This window comes from Oryctolagus cuniculus, chromosome 17, assembly GCF_964237555.1.
Source record: "Oryctolagus cuniculus chromosome 17, mOryCun1.1, whole genome shotgun sequence".
NCBI lineage: Eukaryota > Metazoa > Chordata > Mammalia > Lagomorpha > Leporidae > Oryctolagus > Oryctolagus cuniculus.
In genome coordinates, this window is record NC_091448.1 from 52,031,680 (window position 1) to 52,051,402 (window position 19,723).

A 19,723-nucleotide genomic window follows, 5' to 3' on the forward strand; every position below is an offset into this window, starting at 1 on the left:
GCACACCTTGGGAGGCAGCAGATGATGGTTCAAGTACTTGGGCCCCTGACACCCACATGGGAGACCCAGATGGAATTTCTGGCTCCTGGCTTCCGGCCTGGCCCAGCGTTGGCTCTTGTATTTGGGCAGTGAACCACCACTTGGAAGATTTTTGTCTTTCTTGTAGTTCTACCTTTCAAAAGAAGAAAAAAAAGATATATAGTATCGCTCGGCCTGGGTCCCCTGTTGGAAGCCACTTACTAGAGCTGACTAATGGGTGCTCACTCTGGTCAAGGCCACCGCTTGCAATGCCCGCATCCCATATCAGAGTGCTGGTTTGAGTCCCATATGCTCTGCTTCCGCTCCAGCTTCCTGCTAATGCGTCCTGGGAGGCAGTGGATGATGGCTCAAGTGCTTGGGTCCCTGCCACCCCTGTGGAAGACCTGGGAAGAGTCTGGGCTCCCGGCTTTGACCTGATCCAGCCCTGGCTATTGCAGGCATTTGTGGAGTGAACCAGGGATAGAAGTTTCTCTGTCTCTCGCATTCTGCCTTTTAAGTAGATAGAACATAAAAATATAAAACCAACATTAAAACAAAGATTACTTGTGCTACAATTTCTCAAAGCCTCCACTCACCTGACCTGCTGATCCCTCCCTTAACATTAGAAAAGTACAGGGGAGGAGAAGCAGAAAGGAGTGGAAAAAGAAAGTGTGGGTCTCTTATGCTGCAGTCTCCTTTCATCTTGGAAAAGGCTTGGACCTGCTTTCAGGACACTCTGGGGAAGCACAGATCTTGCTCTGAGCAGCCGGGCACAGCAGGCAGGGCGAGCTGGACTGAGCTGATGTTTCTGCCTGGTGTTGGGCCACAGTCAGCTTGTGTTCCCTGCCTGCAGCAGATGACAGGGAAGCGCCTGGAGTTAGCAAGCCCTCACACCCTCGGTTGCCGGAAGTTGCTGTCCTAGGAGGGGAGATAGGGTTTCAACTTCCGGGGATCCCCGTGGGACAAGGTCAGCATTTCCCCCAGACCCGCCAGCCACGCAAATAACTGCACCTGGTATCCCACTGTAGAGCACAGTTTGTTTGTCCTGTTGGTTTATTGGCCTAGAGAGTTGGACACACACACAAATGCGGAGATAAATATTGGTCAGTTTTTCTAAATCTGGGTCCTCACTACAAATAGAGCTAGAGTCTGTAGAATTCTAAATCTCGCGTGCTGTGGCACAGAACCGGCGGTCCTCGCACCCTCCCCCCCACCGCCCTTCCTCCCAGGGAGCACGGGGAAGGAGGGCGCACTCTGACAAGACCTGATCATTTTCAAAAGACAAAATTGTAAGATTCCCCGATTTCCAACATCTGAAACTCACAGTAGTCAAATTCCCCAGCTCAGATACATATATTGTATTTTCCACGTCGCCACGGTTCTCGTTTGCTGCCCAGACCCACCGAATTCCAGAAGCTATTCTCCTTAGTCGTATTTTCAAAAACAGAAATGAAAAAGAAATATCTACGATCTCGATTCTCCCAAAATGTGCATGGTGTTGAGTTTTGACCTATTCTGAAATTCAAATTCCCGATCCATCCTCAGCCCCCTCCCTGGCCCTGTGCCCCAGAGGAGTGAGGCAGGGTGAGGACACGGGGGCGGGGCTCTCATGGCATCGGCCCCTGCCTCCAGGCCCTCAGTCTCTCTTGTGGTTCCGCTGTATATATAGATATATATAATTTGTGTGTAGATATATATATGTATTCTTTATTATGTATTTTTCCGCAGTTTTTCTAAAGTGCCAGAAACAAGACTTGTGGGAATTTTTAGTGATTTTTTTTCTTTTCTTTTTTTCTTTTTTTGCGTTCTTTTTCCCTGTTTGAAACTCCCCTCCCCCTCCCTTAAAAATTGGAACTTGGTACATTCAGTAGGAAATTCTTCACTCAGGTTGTGGCCAACACCAAGAAAGTGCAAAGAGACAGAGGAGGAATGAAGGAGTGACTCCTCCGTGGTCAACATTCAGGGAAATGTCGCAAACCTCCCCCTTCCTCTACGCTGGGGGGCGGGAGGACGCTCCTGGCCCTCCCCCAGGACCACTGCCCTCCAAAAGCCACCGTCTTGCCCTCTGAGCATCTGCTGAGAGGGCAGCCATCTTGGCCCCCCTTCCCACCAAAAAAAAAAAAAAAAACAAACAAACAAAACAAAACAGTAGCTGGGTCAAAGGCGGCCACTTTGGTGGCAGCAACTTTTCCCCTTTTGAAACTGCACTCCTCTAATCCCCGTGTGTTAAATTTGCTCCCCTAAACTGGCTCTCCCCTTTGTGAGCTGTTTTTTATTTATTTTTTTGTCTTTTGCAGGGTGGGAGGTGGTGGGTAGGATGGGAAATGTCCATCCCATCACAGAGCGGGAGGCCCAGTTTTCAGAGAATCAGGAGCAAGGGTTTCCTCATCTCCCCCACTGGAAGGAAGTACAGGGACCCTGACCAGGGTTAACTAGTGCAAATTAGGGGTCAGGGACTACTGCAGGTCCCTGCACCCCATCCCTAAGCTGGGATCTTTGGGTGTGGGGAACTGAGTCAAAGATGGGGTGTAAGGTGCTATTTTGGAGGGAAAAACCGGTGGGGATACCCCAAAGCCCACCGGGAGGATAGGATGGTTCCCCCAAAACCATCTGGAGTGATCGGTGAGGGCAGCGACACTGGGAAAGACGGGGATAACGGTGAGGATGGAAGGTCATGTGCAAATCTTGGGCGTAACCCACCCATCCAACCCCCCATCATTTTTCTGGCTATTTGGTCTAGTCTGGGAGAAACCAGCAGGAAAAAAACAGGAAGTAGCTTCCCTTCTCCAACCCATGTGGATTTCTTCCCTTCTGGCCCCCAAATCTGGTTTAGCCCAGAAGAGGCTCTACGTAGAGGCAGGAAGAGGTGTGATCTATTCACCTCCTTTGCCTTGGAAGTATCTGGGGTTCACTGGATTTGGAGGTCAAGATAGGGCCATGATTTCCCTGCCCCAGGTAACAGGAACAGAAAGGTAGCCCTTCCCTCAACACCTCCCTGACCTGGACTGGGAGAGGCTGTCTCCGAAGTCTAGGAGGGTGGGGAGGAGTATGGAAGCTCCGAAGGCATGGAAGCCAAGGAAGGCGTGACCTCTCCAAGCTACGGAGGAAACCCCTGCTCCCACGGTCTGGTCCAGGCTCTGGGCCACAAAGAATGGAATGTGCTAGGAAGCATCTGGGGCGGGGCTTAGAGAAGGCTTCGGAGAACTAGGGGCGCTCCTTAGGTGAGAGAGATGGTTTCCCCCTAAATTTGCGAATCAGGGGAGCAGGTTAGACATTCAGAGCTGGTGGGGGTTGTGAGTAGAGATTCAGATAAGTATATTGCTCAGTGCCCCGAGGGCTGAGAAGGATGGGAGCTGGCCCTTGCCCCTCTTGGGGGCCATTCCCTGGAGGAAGATCGAGAGGGGGAACCACCAAAGATCCCTTCCTAGGAGATGGGAAAACTACAATCTCACACAAAGCAGCCTGGCCCCTGAGCTCCAGGGGCCCCCCGAGTCCCTGCACAAGAGTGTGGAGGGGCTCCCAAGGGCCAGGGAGGCCAGGAAGCTGGTAGTGGTGGGGGGTGCAGGGAGGGTGGCATCTGGTGAAAGGGGGGTCTGGCCCCAGAGCTCACCCCACATCTCCCTTCTGGGTTCTCTCAACCCCTGCCCTTTCTCCTTCTCCCTTAGGGGGGATTGGTGGGGGAAGAGTTAGGGGAGGTGGAGTCGGGGGAGTAGGGGGTGCTGCTTGAGGATTCACTGCGTAGCCAAAGACCCCCGGTAGGAAGGGAAGGGCCCCTCCACCCTTCTCATCAGGTAGGACCATGTTGAGAGCGACTGGGAGAGCAGCCAGGTTGCTGAAGTTGTACGGGTAGGCGGCAAGGAGCTGGGGGCCATAGACCAGTGGATAGGGCTCAGGGTAGAAGGTGACTTTGGCAGCCCCCATCCCTTCCATCCGGTCCCCCTCTGGGGCTCCCATTGGCCCCTCACTCCCAGGTTTCTCCCGGCCGCTCCCAATCAGAGCCAGTGGAAATTCCTGCACGGGCTGGTACGCGTAGCTGCCCGCCCCTGCCGCCACCGGGGGCTCCTCACCCCCCGAGATGACCGGGTCCTGGAGCGAAGCGGTTTCGGAAGCTTCCTCCGCAGCCGCGCTCCCGCCGCCCGCCTCGCCGCTGGAGGAGGAGACTTGCATCTCCTGCGGGGCCTCCTCCTTGACCTCGCCGGGCCTGGGGCCAGCGCTGCCCTTGGAATAGGCGATGACGGGGGTGGGCGCGCCCCCAGGCCGCTCGGCCGCGTGCCTCTGCCCGTGGCGGCTCAGGGCGGCTGCCGTCTTGCACACCTTGGCGCACTGCGGGCAGGCGAAGCGGGTGGAGGGCCTCCGGCCGGCCCGGGAGCCGTGCGAGCCCCCGCTGTGGGCCTCCTGGTGCTTGCGCAGCTTCCTCAAGGTGGCGAAGGTCTGGGCGCAGTCCCCGCAGCGGTGCCTCCGCTCGCCGCGGGCCCGCCCTGCCGGGCCCTCCGCCGCCGCCGCCGCCGGGGTCTCCTCCCAGCTCCTCCGTTCCAGCTTCTGCCTCCAGCGCGGGAGCCGGCGGCTCCGGGGCACCCCGCCGCCGCTGCCGCCAGCGGCTCCGGCCTTGCGCTTAGGCTTATAGGAGTAGTAGGGCCTCCAGAGCTGGTCCTCCCCACCAGCCTTCGATTCCTCCTCGTCCTCCTCCTCCTCGTCCTCCTCCTCCTCGTCCTCCTCCTCCTCACTCTCCTCCACCTCCTCTCCGCTCAGCTCCCCAGGACGCAGGTCAGTTTCTGAGATGCGGCGCTTGACAATGGCCTCCTCCCCAATTCGCACAGTGATCTGACACAGTGGAGGCGGAGCCTGTAGCTGAGAGGGGACCCGGCCAGGGCCTGTGGGGGGACCCCCGCCCCCACCAACCCCGCCCACGGGCTTGGCTGTGTATGTCAGGGTCCTCCCTGCCCGGGGATTCCGGCCCTTGGCCTCCTCCGCAGAGGCCGAGGCTGGCCCTGCCGGGGTGGCTGGGCAAACAGCAGTGGCAGGGCCCGTGGGTGTGGCTGCAGGCTCAGGGGGTGGGGGTGGGTATTCCCGCTTCTTGGGGGGTCTTGGGGGAGCAGTGTAAGTGATGACGGAGGCGGCCTGGGACCCTCCAGTGCTTGCTGGCCCACCTCCTGCTCCACCACTGCTACTGCTCCCGTGGACAATGACAGAGGGGGCCGGGTGAGCGAACGTGATGACAGAGGGCGGGGGGCCGGGCTCGGGGGCAGGTGGGGGTCTGGGAGGGGAGCTGGCTGGCATTGCCACGGGGGCCGGAGTACGGAGGCTTGGAGAGAGCTGGGCCTCAGGGGCCCCCTGGCTGTAGGTCTTGTAGGGCCGCTTGGCTGCCCGCATGGGGAGCAGGCGGTACAGCTTGAGGGTATTGAGCTTGGGCTTGTAGCCTCCATTGGGTGTCTTCTCACTGGCCAGGAGGCCCGGGCTAATGCCATGGAAGGCTCGCTGGTGGGTCTTCAGGTTATAATAAGTGACAAAAGTCTCCCAGCAGAAGATGCACTGGTACCTGGGCCAGGACAGCAGGGAACAGGGCAGGAACAGAGCCACTTAAGTCAGGAGCCCGGAAGCCAGGGCCTCAGCTTCCTGTGCCCTCCACTCCAGTCTGCGACACCCCCCAGCCTCGAGGAGGGGCACCAGTCCTAGCTCAGTGGCCCCCACAGGCTGTGGGGCGCTGCGCCCCAGCTGTCCCATCCGTGACCAGGAAATACTTGCATCCTGCCTAAGTCACGAACCCTCTTTGGAAGCACGGGTGACAGCACGAGGAAGCGCCGTGGGCACAGGGCACACTGCGGACACGGCAGGCGCTGTTCTGAACGCTATGGGGACTGGTGGTCACGCCTGTGCGCCCAGCGTCCTCTCCCGGGAGGGCAACTTTCTCTGTCCTTCTCAGCCTTCCTCACAGCACCAGGCCAGGCCCGGGCCAGGCCCGCGTGCTGACAGACAGCAGCTGAAGGAACTGGGGCTGGAGGGAGGCAGAGGGTGAGTGGCGGTGAGCAGGAGGGTGAGTGGCACGTGAGCTGCCTAGGCTCAGGGTGAGTTGCAGGCCCCATGCTGTGCCCACCCCCTCCCCCATCCCGGGGGTCTCTGAGCGCTGACCCTTGGGCCCAGGCCACTCACCTGCGCTCCCCGGTGTGCCACACCTCGTGCTTGGTGCGGTACTCAGCCAGGGCGAACACCTTCTCGCAGTAGCGGCAGGGGTACTTCCTCCGCCATGAGTGGACGTTGCTGTGCCGCTTCAGGCTGGACAGGGTCACGTAGGAACGCTCGCAGGCCGCGCACACGTACAGCACATGGCCACCCACCACCTTCACCACGTGCTCAGGGCCACCTCGGAAGCCCACCGGCGGGGGCAGCGCTGAGGCGTCCACTCCTGCGGGACCACCGGGGCCAGAACTCCCGGGGCCCAGCCCTGCAGCCCCCCGCGTGCTGGCCCCCCGGCGGCACTGGGCCTCGTGGGTCTGCAGCCGCTTGGGATGGATGAAGCTTTTTCCGCATCGGGGGCAGGGCAGGGACCTCCGGGACAGAGAGGGCTGGGAGTCAGGGGCCTGGGCCTCGGCCCCGTCACCCTCCCACTCTCCAGCTGGTCTAGGCCCGAAGCCGCCCTCTTCAGGCTGCGACGGGGCCACAGGGGCTGGGGCAGGAGGTATCCAGGCATCGCCTCCCTCCCCCAGGCCCTGCAAGCGGGAGATGCCCAGACGCCGCCCCAGAGCTCCGATCTCGGCCACGGCGGCTCCGTCCCCGCCACCAGCAGGGAGTGCCAGCCGGGCACTGTAGATGAAGTTGAGGACATCAGAGAAGGCCGCTGCTGGGACCCCTGGCAGCTCCAGGACCCGGGGTGGGGGGGAAGCAGGGGGAGAGGCTGGAGGGGGAGAGGAGGAGGAGGAGGAAGAGGAGGTGGAGGAGGAGGAGGAGGCAGCTGTGGTGGTAGCAGGGTTGGGAGCTGAGCCCCCAGTAAGTGGTGGGAGGGGCAGTGGCGCCGAAGCGAGCAGGGCCTCTCTGAAGAAGGGACTAGAAGCAGCCAGGACGCTGCGGTGAGCAGGGAACTTGGTGTCTCCGGCTATGAGGGTGACGTCACAGAAAAGGCCACGGAGCCGCTGCTCATTGAGCTGGCGCAGGACGGCGGGGGCATGGGACGGGTCCGTCACCTCTGCGGGGGGGGGCATGGCGCCAGCCTAGACAGTGGGAGAAGAGGCCAGGGAGAGTCTCAGAGGCTGGGCAGCGGGGAGACTGCTGGTCAGAAACTACCGGGAGAGACCGAGTAATTTTAGCTCGCAGAGGTCAGGGGTTAACCCTTAGCCACCCAAGTCTGGCCAGGGTTACCTCAGGTCACAGTGAAGGGCAAGGAATCGCGGCCTCCCAAGTCTCGGACTAGAGAAGGGGCAAAGGGAAAGTCCCTCTCATTGGCAGGGGGTGGAGGCCCCCGCGAGGGCTGCTGCCCACTCCCCTGAGCTCCCAGGCCGGCCGCGGCGGCCCTCGCTGGCCCGCGGCCTGAGCTCTGACTTCTTGTCAGCACCCTCTCACCTGACAGCGCAGCCAGCATGGAGCGGAGCAGCCGTGGCTCAGCAGGTCCCCTGTGCCAGGCCTCTTCCCCCTGTGGAGAAAGGGAAACCTCGTCAGGGGGCCAAGAGGAGGCGGCGGGATGGGACCCCGGGGGGGCTCAGAGAGGACGCTCGGCCCCTCTCCTGAGAGCCTCTGTCCGGCTGTGCGTTCAGCCGCGTCCACTCCGACCTGGGAGGTCACGTGGACTATCGCAGGGCCTCGCTCTGCAGGCCCCGAGAAGTACAGCAACATGATCATTTGCATATTCCCAGGACACCCCCAAACAAGGCGGCAGCACAGTCCTATCCCAGGCTCCGGGAGGCCTGTCACATCCCTCTCAAGTCCCTGTGGCCCCATTTCAGGGCTCAAAGGCAATCAAAGATTTGCATGTTGTCTTTTATCACAATGAGATTATTTAGATATCAAAATAGATTTCCCTGAGCTTTTTTTTTTTTCTTGAACCAAGCTGCTGGATACTCAGATTAGGAAAGGACCTCGTCCTGTTACTCCCAGCCCCATAAACCTTAAAAGAGGTTTCTGGCCCAAGGGCCAGGTGACCACTAAAGACCCCTGCAGACCAGGGCTCACACATGTGCACTAGCTCGCTCCAGTTTCCAGAGCCCTGGAAAGACCAGCCAACTGGGAGTGAGGAGGCTTGGTCCCACTCCTGACTTGTTCCTGGTGGCGGAGGGAAGACACGCAGCCCCTGCCTCACCTCGTGCTGGGAGGCCCACCCAGGAGCGGCACAGAACCCAGCTCAGAAAGCACTTTCCCCCATGGGCACCAGCAGGGCCGAGGGTTCCCCTGCTAGGGTTGAAGATCTGGGTTCCAGAGTCCCTCAGCGACTTATCCAAGGGCACACAGAGCTGGTAGTGACAGTGACAGGTGGGCCTGTTTGCAGAGCTCTCGGGCCCTCCCATCTGCCTTCTGCAAAGCCGGGGCCCTCTCTCCTCTTCCCAGTGCCCTGGGTAGCAGAGGTGTGTGTTCCGCACCAGGGGTCCCTCATACAACTCCCAGCCCTGGAACGATGTTCTTTCCCCTTATTACTCCTGCCACCTGGATGGACAGGCCTTTCCCCGCCCGACACAGACCCTCTTTTCAAGTTCCCCGAAAGACTGCCCGATGCCTCTCCTGGACATGAAGAAAGAAGGGGATAAACAGGGTTGATGTTTGGAATTTTAACAACACGACTGCCAGGCACAGACAAGATACTAATTACGGGTCAGCCCCGTTAGACGCTGGATTGCGGAGCGCTCGGGAACCCTGGAGAAGGGGCCTCGCCTCAGTCGCGGGCTCCCACTCTCCTCCATGATGGCCATCAGCTCACCGGGACCCCAGAAGTCAGCACTTCATTTGCATTATCTCACCTGCTCCTTATCACTGCTCTGGAAGGTAGCAGTGGTCTCCCCTCTCCCCTTTAACTGTTCGTTTTTTTTTTTTTTTTCCAAATTCCAGAGACAGAGAAACAGAAAGAGAGGGCTCCTGTCCACCTTCTCACTCCCTGAATGTCCACAACCCGTGTGGGCAGCAGGAACCCAACTAACTGAGCCATCAACACTGCCTCCTAGGGTCCTGGAATTGTGCCGGACCCAGGAACTGAACACAGGTCTTCTGATGTGGAATGCAGGCATCCCAACTGGCGCTTAAGCTGCCCTTGCTGCATTTTTTTTTTTTTTTTTTTTTTTTGACAGGCAGAGTGGACAGTGAGAGAGAGAGACAGAGAGAAAGGTCTTCCTTTGCCGTTGGTTCACCCCCCAATGGCCACCACAGCCGGCGCACCGCGCTGATCCGATGGCAGGAGCCAGGTGCTTCTCCTGGTCTCCCATAAGGTGCAGGGCCCAAGCACTTGGGCCATCTTCCACTGCCTTCCTGGGCCACAGCAGAGAGCTGGCCTGGAAGAGGGGCAACCGGGACAGAATCCGGCGCCCCAACCGACCGGGACTAGAACCCGGTGTGCCAGCGCCGCAAGGCGGAAGATTAGCCTCGTGAGTTGCGGCGCCGGCCTGCTGCCTCACTTTAAAATGACGGAGTGACCATCAGAGCCACTAGGAAGCTCGCCCAAGGAGCTACGACCAGGTGGCAGCACAGCTGGGATCTGATCCCAGCAAGCCTGTGTTCCTGGTGACGTCACACACCGAGACGAAGGATATGTTTAGAGTCCGTGCTAGGGCACCACCAGCCCACCTGTGCCTTCGTGAAAGTTAGAAAGCCATTCCTCCGGAGGTAGCAGCCCCGTGCAGGTGAGCAACGTCCAGGTTCAATTCCAGTCCCCACCCGCCTTGGCCAGGCCTGTGCGCCGGCACAACCACACGTGGCTGGCCTTGGACCTATACAGCAGCTGTGTGCTGACTGCCATGATGCTTAGACAAGGCCTGCCAGGGCACTTAGAACAGCACAGAGACCCAGAGTCAGTGTGGCCCTTCAGAGGCCACCCAGAATCACCACCAGCATCCTCCTCCTCATCAGTCTTTGGAGCTGCCATGTATGAAATATTTATTATGTGCAAAGTGCATTGCCAAGCATCTTATCTGCATAATCTCATTTCAACACTCAGAAAGGCCACAGTGAGGAAACAGGCTTAGAGAAATGAAATGCTCTAAACTCCTCACTTTCGGGTTGACAGCAAGTAAGTGATGGGGTGGTTTCCCCCTGGTCCCACTGCTATCCAAGCTGGGATTTGGACCCAGCCTCCCAAGTTCACTGGCTACTGCCCGGCGAGGGCTTATGGATAGCGGAGAACACACCAGCGATGGGACCCTGCGCAGGTTACTTAACCTCTCTGCATCTCAGTTTCCTTGTCTCTAAGGTGGGAATGATAGTAGCAGTTCCCACTTCCTGGAGTTGTCATAAAGACTAAAGAGGGGCCGGCGCTGTGGCGTAGCGGTAAAGCCACCACCTGTAGTGCCGGCACCCCATATGGGCACTGGTTCGAGTTTTGGCTGCCCCTCTTCTGATCCAGTTCTCTGCTATGGCCTGGGAAAGCAGTGGAAGATGGCCCAGGTCCTTGGGCCCCTGCACTCGCATGGGAGACCTGGAAGAAGCTCCTGGCTTCGGATTGACCCAGCTCTGGCCACTGCGGCCATCTGGGGAGTGAACCAGCAGATGGAAGACCTCTCTCTCTCTCTCTCTCTCTGCCTCTCTCTAACTCTGCCTTTCAAATAAATAAATAAAATACTTTTTAAAAAAGAGAGACTAAAAGAGCCAGTAAGTGGCAGTACAGTAGCCCCCTGTATCCTGTGGGTTCTGCCTCTTCAGATTCAAACATTCGGGGGAAAAAGTTGCATTTGTACTGAACATGCATATTTTTTCCTTGTCATTTCCTAACAATATCTAGTATTTACAGTAACATTTACATTGTATTAAGTATTATAAGGAACCTAGAGATGAATTAAAATATATGGAGGGTGGGCATTTGGTCTAGTGAATATGAGCCCACGTGGGACACCCACATCCTACACAGGAGCACAGGTTCAAGTCCTGGCTCTGGCTCACCATTCCAGCTCCCCACTAATATACCCTGGGAGGCGGCAGTCACATGGGAGGCCTGGATTGAGTTTCTGGCGCCCACTTTCAGCCCAGTGCAGCTCCAGCTGTTGCAGACACTGGGATTTGGAATGGGAGCTGTCTGTCTCCCTCTGCCTCTTACACAGAATTAGTGAGAGTGAAGCCTGTGGGAGGACAGTAGGTTATACTATGCACATCCTATGCCGATGTATATAAGGCACTTGAGTGGCATTGGATTCAGGTGTCTGCAGGTGCTGGAACCAACCCCCCATGGATACCGAGGGACACCTGTTCCTAGACCTTGGCACTCAGCTCCGGAAAACAGTAGGGGAAAAGTGGTGAAAAACATAAAAAGAGGCAGAAATCAGACTTCATGACAAGTCTGGTGGTGCTGAGATTTGAAGTTTGTTTTATTTGTTTGCGCTTACTGTTCCTTTCCTCTTGAGTGCCTGTGACCTCGCAGGTGCCTCTGAGCACGGCCAGCAGACGCGCTCTTACTCTTGCTGCTCCCCCTGCCTGCAAAGTCCTTTCCTCCAGAGAGCCTCACACCTGGCTGCCCCACCTCCACGAAGTCCTGAGTCACCTGCCCCGGAGGCCTCCCCTGGACAACCCCACCCCTCCCCGGCCCCCCTTCCCCAAACTTCCTATCCCCTACCCTGCTTTATTTTTCTCCTTGGTACTTGGTAGAACATTTTGTTCATTTCTCTCCAGAGTGTACGCTCTGGGGGTGGGGGAGGCAGGGATTTTTGTCTGCTTCCTTCTCTGTATCATCTCAGTACTTAAAACGGTGCCTAGCACATAATGAGAGGTTTTATGTATTTATTTTTTTTTTAAGATTTTAAAAAAATCTGGTAAATACACGAACCTGCCTCCAAGTCTGTCCGCCCTTGGGGGGAAAAGGAAGCCAGTCTCAGTGCTGGACGGAGGCGGCCAGGGGCTGGGGGTGGTGATTATAATGTGACTCTTTCTGGGGTACTCACAGCTTGCCTGACACTTCCAGGGGCTCACCGAGCATCGCCTCCTCCGCACAGCCACCCACGGGAGGTGTTTATATTTTCCCCATTTGACAGGAAACAGAGGCTCAGCCAGGGATGTGCCTTGCTGAAGGACACTCGGCCCTAAGTAGCAGAGTCAAGATTCGAATCCAGGCCCGGCTGACCCCCAGATGCCGAATCCTCCTCTGGCGTACTGCTGGCGCCTGCCCAGAAGGGGCCTATGGCGGCCAGCTGATTACATAAATCACCACACAAGGTCTCACGTGCTAAGTGCTAAGTGTGTCATGTCTGACTCCACCCTTCCCTCGCTCCCAGACCCACAGTCACCAAGTCTGGCTGAAGCTGCAGCTGAGCTTGGGATGGCTCTCGAAGCCTTCCCTCCAACCTGCCGCTGGCCCCTAAGCTGGTTCAGATCCTTGTCAACACTCACACCGGCCACAGCCACGGCCACGGCCGGCCAGCTCTCCCCCTGCTTCCAGGCTACCTGCTTCCGTCCAACTGAGAGTCGACATCCCCGATGCAGATGTAGCGGGTTCAGAACCCTTCACTGGTTCCTAATGACTCAGGAATACAGCTCAAATCCCTCCACCAGGCACTCAAAGGCTCTCTGGTCTAGTTCCAATCTCCCGTTAACCTCTCAGACACCCGGAGCGCCCTCCCAGCTCCACACGCCCCACACCTCCATGCCTTCGCCTATTGGCTCCCCTGCCAGAAACGTCCTTTCCCCCATCTCTTCCCAACATCTCTTCAAAATGTTAAGATCTGAGTCAAATGTCATCTCCTTCTTGGCCGTCCCCGACCCACAGGGCAAGGACAATCTCTCCCTCCTCTGACTCATCAACATTTTGTGCGCCACAGCCAGCACCCACTCGGACAGCAGCAGGGATGTATGTAGGTTCTCACGCCCCGGGCAGGGATATGGCCTTAGCATCCGGGTCTCTGCCATGGACTGCTGCAGACGCGGAAACCGATGTGTATGTCTGTGAGTATGTGTGTGGCAGGTGCACAGGGAGACCCAGCGCCTGTTCCAGGAGGGCAGCAGAACAGAGTAATTCAGAGCACAGGACCTGGGTTGTGTTCAAATACCCAGGTTCAAATCCCTTGCCTGGGTTCAAATACCCAGACAGCTTTCCCCCTTACCGGCTAAGTCACTGAGGGCAAATTAACGCTCAGGACCTGGGTCCACCTCCCCTGAAGATGGGAATTGATGACGGCGCCCGTTTCCATGGTGGCGTGGTGAGGACTAGGTGAGGGATCGTACCCGACAGCAGTGCTGGGGAGGGCGCCAGTGCTAACCAAGCGCTTACTGCTGTGGCTGCTAACAAAGCAGTGGATTCTCATGGCTGGCAGAGAGCTGACAGGGGCTGGTACAGGCACGGTCCCGACACCGTCACTTGGAAGATGCGTAGGCCATGTCGCTGCTGCCCCTTTACGGATGAGGAACTGAGGCTCACGCAGGGAAAGTGCCTGTGAGGAAGTGGTGGGGCCGCCAGGACTCTTAGGTTCTGGTCTAGGGTTCCGTCTCCTGCACCTGTCGTGCAGGGCTCAGGCAGCAGCCGGCCCCCTCCCCGCCCCCATGGCCCAGGGGCCCAGCCATAGTGCCCTCCCACTCCTCCCTGAGTGCACACTGCTCCTCTAGGCCAGGGTGGGTGGTTCACAGTGGTATGCACACTGAGAGTGCGCGCACACACATGCAGGCACCCCCCCGGCCCCCCCGCTGAAGGGCCGGGGCCCCAAAGGTGAGGAAAACCTGTTCTGAGGAATCTGCCTAGTGAGCGAATTCCGCTGCGAGGCCCTTCACAGTGGCAGCAGCAGTGGGGCCCAGTGTGCGTCAGAGATACCCGAGAGGGGGCAGAGAGAGGGAGACAGCGGCGGAGCGGAGGAGGAGGCTGCAAACTTCATGTTTCTTTTTTCCATTTTAGTGACAAAAGTCACACCCGGCCTTTACATAAACACAGCCAAGGAGCCATTCTGTCTAAGCTCACTTCCCTTGCAGACACCCTGGCCTCCCCCCCTCCTCCCCGGGTGACCCTGACACTGCAGGCGGCCGCAGAGGGGCGAGCACACGGACCCTGCAGGAGACGGGCTGGGCCACCCCGCCAGCACCCAGGCCTCCGCCTGCTGCCCTTGCTGTGCCCTGTATTCATCCCCCCCCTTCCTTGTAACATATCCCCTGGGCAGCCCCACACCCCCTGGGCAGCCCCACAGGGCTCCCGAGCACACAGAAGGCAGCCTCGCACGCACGCACGCACAGCTGGTGGCTGGTCTCTAGGCTCTGAGGCCCACATTGCCCTTGTCACGCCACCTCCCTCCCCACAAGTGTTTTCTGACCAGCTCGCCTCCCAGCCCAACAGCCCGGACAGGCTCCCACAAACAGGCTCCCACAAACGACGTCACAAAAGAATCCCGTGGAGAATGTTGCAAACACACAACCTTCCCCGCGCCTGGCTACCCACGATCCCATAAACACAGCTTGCACACTACCCACCCCCCCACCCCGGCCCCAGCGCCCCTCACACGGTGCCAGACGACCCACAGGCACGCGAGACACACCCTGGCGTTTCTCACCCCCTTCCTGATCCCTGGGATCTGAGTTCTAGACGTGCAGCCCCCCCCATGCCCTTGGCTTATCACAGACACAAACCCATCCTTCCGCCCGTCCTCGCCGTGACCAGACCACACCTGGGCAGGGCCCCAGCCGTGGGCCCCACACCTGACACCTCCGGACTCAAAGGTCTACAGCTGCCCCCTCCCAGCAGGCACACACAGCCTGCGTCCTGGTGCCCCCCACAGCACATACTCCACACCAGCTATGCAGAACACAGCAGTTTCGAGACAGCGTTCTTTCCTGTGGTGCAAGAACATACATGCAAGCAAATACACGCTGGTAGAAAACATATGTAGAACCCCACATTGAACAAACTCCACACTCAGCGCATTGTGCCCTGCTTAAAATGCTCAGCTGTCACCCAAAGCCACAGGGCCCCACAGCACCGGACACCCCTTCTGGCTTCCCATCTCCACGGCCCAGGGAGGGCCCCCGCCAGGACCCCTGGCTGCCAAAGCCGCAGGCGATGGTGCCCAGGAAAGGTTTACCTTGCCTCACAACACAGCAGGAAACACACAATCTCCAAGACTCACAACCACAACCCTGCCCCGACGGCGCGGCTGTTCCGGGGCCCCTGTTCGTCTTGCGCACCCTGCACACCCCAACTCTGGGGCGCTCGGCGGCCCACCCCTCCCCCTCTCTGCCTGGCTCCTACGCCATCGCCCTCCCAGCAGCTTGCAGCGCCTGCCCGGGCTCACACCCGCCCCACCCCACCCCCAACCTGCCCCACGGGGGGAGGGGGGCAGCGGGCTGCAGAATTAACCCTTCAAAGGGGCGTGAGCGCGGCCCCTTCCACGGCCCCAGGCGATCGCGCCCCCCGCCACAGCTCCCTCGGACGCCATACCGGGGCCCCCTTAGTCGCCCCCCGGCGCCGTGCGCGCCTGGGGGCGGGGCTAGGCTCAGCCCTCGACCCCTGAGCCCCCAGGTCAACCCCAAAGGGGAGCGGTCTGGGCGCGGGGCGCGGCCCGGGCCCCCGCGGCGCCGGGCAGCGGGGAGGGGGCCCGGCAGTTGGCTCCGGTCCTCCCTGGCCCTGCCCGGTTTGCCCCGGGGCCCACCTGACTGCGATGGCGCCGCGTCCGCCAGGCCCGGCTCATCACCGTGGCCGCCCCCGGCCGCTCCGGTTTCGCCCGCCTCCAGCTCCGGCTCCGGCTCCGGCTCCGGCCCCGGCCCCCCCAGCGCCCGGCCCCGGCCCGGCCCCGCCGCCGCCGCCGCCGCCGCCGCCGCCGCTGACATCATCGGCTCCCCCCCGCCCCGGTCCTACCCCCACCCCCACCCCCGGAAACAGTCCCCCCCCAGCGCCGCCGCCGCCTCGAGGAGGCCGGCGCAGCGCAGCCGACACCGACACTAGGCTCAGAGCGCCCGACGGCTTTCGGCCGAACCGATACGGAGGCGGCGCGGGGAACCGCACAGAGTAGAGAGGGCCACCAAGGCTGTGGACACCCAACAGGACGCCGGCAGGGTTGCAGCACCCCTGCAGGGGCGCACGACCACCCACTTCTTAGAAAGACACCCACCCTCCTCAGTCTTTCCCCTGCACGCCCTTCACTGGGTGCACAACACCCCAAAACACCCAAGAGCAGACGTGTGTGTGCACACATAACACATACACACACAACGGGTGCACGCTCTCAGGGCACACACACAACATAGCGGACTTATAGTTGGGCCCAGTGGGAGCCTTAGAGCAGGGTCAACATGCTCGCAGGACAGCCCTGGACACACATAAACCCTTTTCAGGAATGCACAGGGACCCCACAAGAGCCCGAGCAAGGAGGGCCCAGCCCTATGGAACCCCCACATGTCTCTGCTGTTGGAGGCGGAGGAACTGCTCTCACAGCCCCTTCCTGAAAACCTTGCTGAAATGAGACAGTAAACAAATGAACATCAAGCCCAGGGAGACTTATCACAAGGAGAAAAAAGAATCAAATTTTAAGTCACCAGACATAGACACGAAACAAGTAGAGAAACGAACAGACACAGTGAGAGAATAGCCCCCCTCCCCCAGGGAGGCTCCAGAGAAAAGTCCCCCACCTCCCCAGGAAGGTTCCAGGGAAGAACCCCACCCCCACTCCAACCAGGTCACAATGGCTGGAGCTCTGAGGGGTCCAGGCCCCGGAACCAGGAGGCGAGGAGGAAGTCCAAGGAAAGATGGTGAGTATGGGGGCCAGGGGGCATAGCAGGACATCCCTCCCTGTCACCACTGCCTGCTCCTCTTCTCTCCCTCCCTTAAGGCTCCCAAGCTGACCTAGAAAGACCCCCAAATGAAATTTTTACCGTATAGCCTAACGTCCCTGGAGCCTGTGACGTCATGTAGACACACGGTCTGAGGCTGTCTCCTCTCTCTCACCAACAGCACCCTGACCCTTTCCTCCTCCCAGAGAAATAGTGCTCAGGGATGGCTCACGCCCCGCTTCCTGCTTTGGATGCTCAAGGCCCACAGTTCACATCCGTCTTTCAGGCCCCTTCTAGCTCCCAAGAGAGGCTGGCCTCGTGGTGTCCCATGGGGCCTTCCCCTGCCCCAAGTCTCCCAGGCTGTGGTAGCCCTCATGCCTCAGCTCCTTTCTCCATAAACAGGCTGGCACTCACCCCTATTTCAACCTGCCCGACTTCACCCAGCCATCGCCGCCCTCCACTCCGCCCAGCCTCCACTCACACCACCGCTGCCGGCCCTCCGACGCCACCAAGGGCCTGCTTGTGGCCCTGCTGGGCGGGGGCCTGCCCGCTGGCTTCGTGGGCCCCTTCTCCCGGATGGTTTACCAGGCTTCCCGCTTGCCCTCGATGGAGCTGCTCATCTGTCGATGTCTCTTCCACCTCCCCATCGCCCTGCTACTTAAGCTGCGAGGCGACCCACTCTTGGGACCCCCGGATGTCCGGGGCCGGGCCTTCCTCCACGCCTTGCTCAACGTGCTCAGTATCGGATGTGCCTACAGTGCGGTTCAGGTGGTGCCTGCTGGCAATGCTGCCACCGTTCGCAAAGGTTCTTCCACCGTCTGCTCCGCTCTTCTCGCCCTCTGCCTCGAGAGCCAGGGTCTCAGTGGCTACGACTGGTGTGGCCTGTTGGGCAGCACCCTGGGACTAATAATCATTGTGGGACCTGGACTGGGGACGCTGCAGGAGGGGACCACAGGCCTCTACACTGCCCTGGGCTATGTGCTGGCTTTCCTGGGAGGGTTGGCATTGTCACTGGGGCTTCTGGTCTACCGCTCCCTGCACTTCCCCTCTTGCCTACCGACAGTGGCCTTCCTGTTTGGTTTGGTGGGGCTGCTGGGCTCCGTGCCGGGCCTCTTTGTGCTGCAGACCCCCGTGCTGCCCAGTGACCCTCTGAGCTGGAGCTGTGTCGGGGCAGTGGGGATCCTCGCCTTGGTCTCCTTTGTGTGTGTGAGCTACGCGGTCACCAAGGCCCACCCTGCCCTGGTGTGTGCGGTCCTGCACTCTGAGGTGGTGGTGGCCCTGATGTTGCAGTACTACGTGCTCTATGAGACCGTGGCACCCTCCGACATCATGGGGGCAGGGGTCGTGTTGGGTAGCATTGCCATCATCACCGCCCAGAACCTCAGCTGTGAGAGGGAAGGGCAGGTAGAGGGGTGTGATTGAACTGGAGAGTCGGGGGTTGGGGGGGCAGGGGTAAATAGGACAGACTGGAATACAAACGTGGGACAGCAAGTGACAGGAGGAGAACTGGTGTGGGGCAGGGACACCCCTCGGAGCCCAGGGCGGCCTGGGGACTTGGTAGAGAGAGCGACCACCTGGAAGACCCACAGCAGCAAGCCAGGGTGTCTAGGCTGGGTCCCAGCAATCAGTATAGCTACGGGGTAGGGTCTGAGGAGCCTGTCCCACGAGGCTGAGGCAAGGGGCTGTGGGCCATGGGGAGGATTCCCTCGGTAGCAGAGAGAGGAGCACTGAGGGTGGAGGGCGCAGTGTGCTCAGGCAGATGGAACAAGCAGCTGCGCTGGGGGAGGGGAGCGTGCTTTTCCTCCTCCCTGGGCGACAAGAAAGATGATTTCCTCTCCTTGTGGTTGTGCCCCCACCACTTGGGGTGATGACGTGACACTGACATCAAACAAGGATCACGCTGAACGCGGCTGTGCAGCCGGTGTCATCTTGGCTTTGGAGGGAGAGTGGAAATCCTCCACGGCTCTCAGTGGAGTCTCTCCGGGGATGTTCTCACCCCCACCCTCCCCTCCGGTTATTGCGGAACTGTTCTAGAAGGTGGAGGACTTCCCAATGCTCAGATTCCTTGATTTCCCCCCCCCCCCCCGCTCCCCGGCCCCCGCCACGGACAACACAACCGACCCCCAATTCCCCAGGACTTTCGTGTGCCGCCCCGTGGCTAATCTGCTTTTCCCGGATTGTCCCGGTCTCGTGATCTCTGCTGGACAGTGAGTGGCCACTCCTTCCGGAGCAAGCCTCTTGAAGCGGCTCAGGCCGGGAATCTGGGACTAAGGCTCGGTACAGCCCTTCTCCCCCGCACCCTCTTCCCGGTTAGAGGCCAGGAGATACCCCACTCGTCCCAGGAGGCTACTTCCGGAGGCGCAACTGGCCTCGCCATCTTGGTCTATTCATGCATATTCACAGCGAAACTGCATATTCAAGAGCGAGGACAGCCCCAGCACCGCCCCTCCCTCCGGAACCCGCTCAGGAGGAGCCGGCCGGCCCCGCCTCCATCACGGATTCGCAGAACACACCATTTCCCAGCTGGGGGAGGGGGGCGGGCGTCAAGGAGAGTCTTTTGCTGAAGACGAAACCATACTCCAAGCTGAAATAAAAGCGGCCTGATTTTACCCTCGATCCTTCACACCTTCAACCTTAATGCCAGAGCGGGCAGCGAAGCGAGGCGGCGCGCTTTTACGAAAAAAAAAATATATATATATCCCCCCTTCCCCGTCACTTCAAAAGGTCGCCAGATCGGGGAGCCGCGGAGGAGGCTCAACGGCGGGAGCGCGCGCGTCCCGTGCGGCCCGTCGCGGGCGGCCCCGTAGCGCAAGGGAGGGCGGGAAAGGAAGGGGCGGGGACTCAGGGGCGAAGCTAT

At 59.6% G+C, this 19,723-nt stretch overlaps 2 protein-coding genes across 3 annotated transcripts; one reads left to right on the plus strand and one right to left on the minus strand.

The window, feature by feature from the left end:
* Window positions 1-1,053: 1,053 nt before the first annotated feature.
* On the minus strand, window positions 1,054-15,890 carry ZBTB4 (zinc finger and BTB domain containing 4). 2 transcript variants are annotated; one of them, XM_051825246.2, is made up of 4 exons: window positions 15,750-15,890; window positions 7,570-7,639; window positions 6,166-7,220; window positions 1,054-5,554 (listed from the first exon to the last, which is right to left on the minus strand). In XM_051825246.2, the coding sequence occupies exons 3-4, from the start codon at window positions 7,209-7,211 to the stop codon at window positions 3,625-3,627; spliced, it is 2,976 nt and encodes a 991-aa protein (XP_051681206.2). In that variant the 5' UTR covers window positions 7,212-7,220; window positions 7,570-7,639; window positions 15,750-15,890; the 3' UTR covers window positions 1,054-3,624. The 2 variants fall into 2 exon arrangements, with proteins under 2 accessions (XP_051681206.2, XP_008269003.3); XM_008270781.4 differs by lacking the exon at window positions 15,750-15,890 and adding an exon at window positions 15,183-15,318.
* An 820-nt stretch (window positions 15,891-16,710) lies between these two features.
* On the plus strand, window positions 16,711-18,405 carry SLC35G6 (solute carrier family 35 member G6). The gene is made up of 2 exons (XM_008270780.4): window positions 16,711-16,845; window positions 17,269-18,405. The coding sequence occupies exons 1-2, from the start codon at window positions 16,843-16,845 to the stop codon at window positions 18,286-18,288; spliced, it is 1,023 nt and encodes a 340-aa protein (XP_008269002.1). The 5' UTR covers window positions 16,711-16,842; the 3' UTR covers window positions 18,289-18,405.
* Window positions 18,406-19,723: the final 1,318 nt, after the last annotated feature.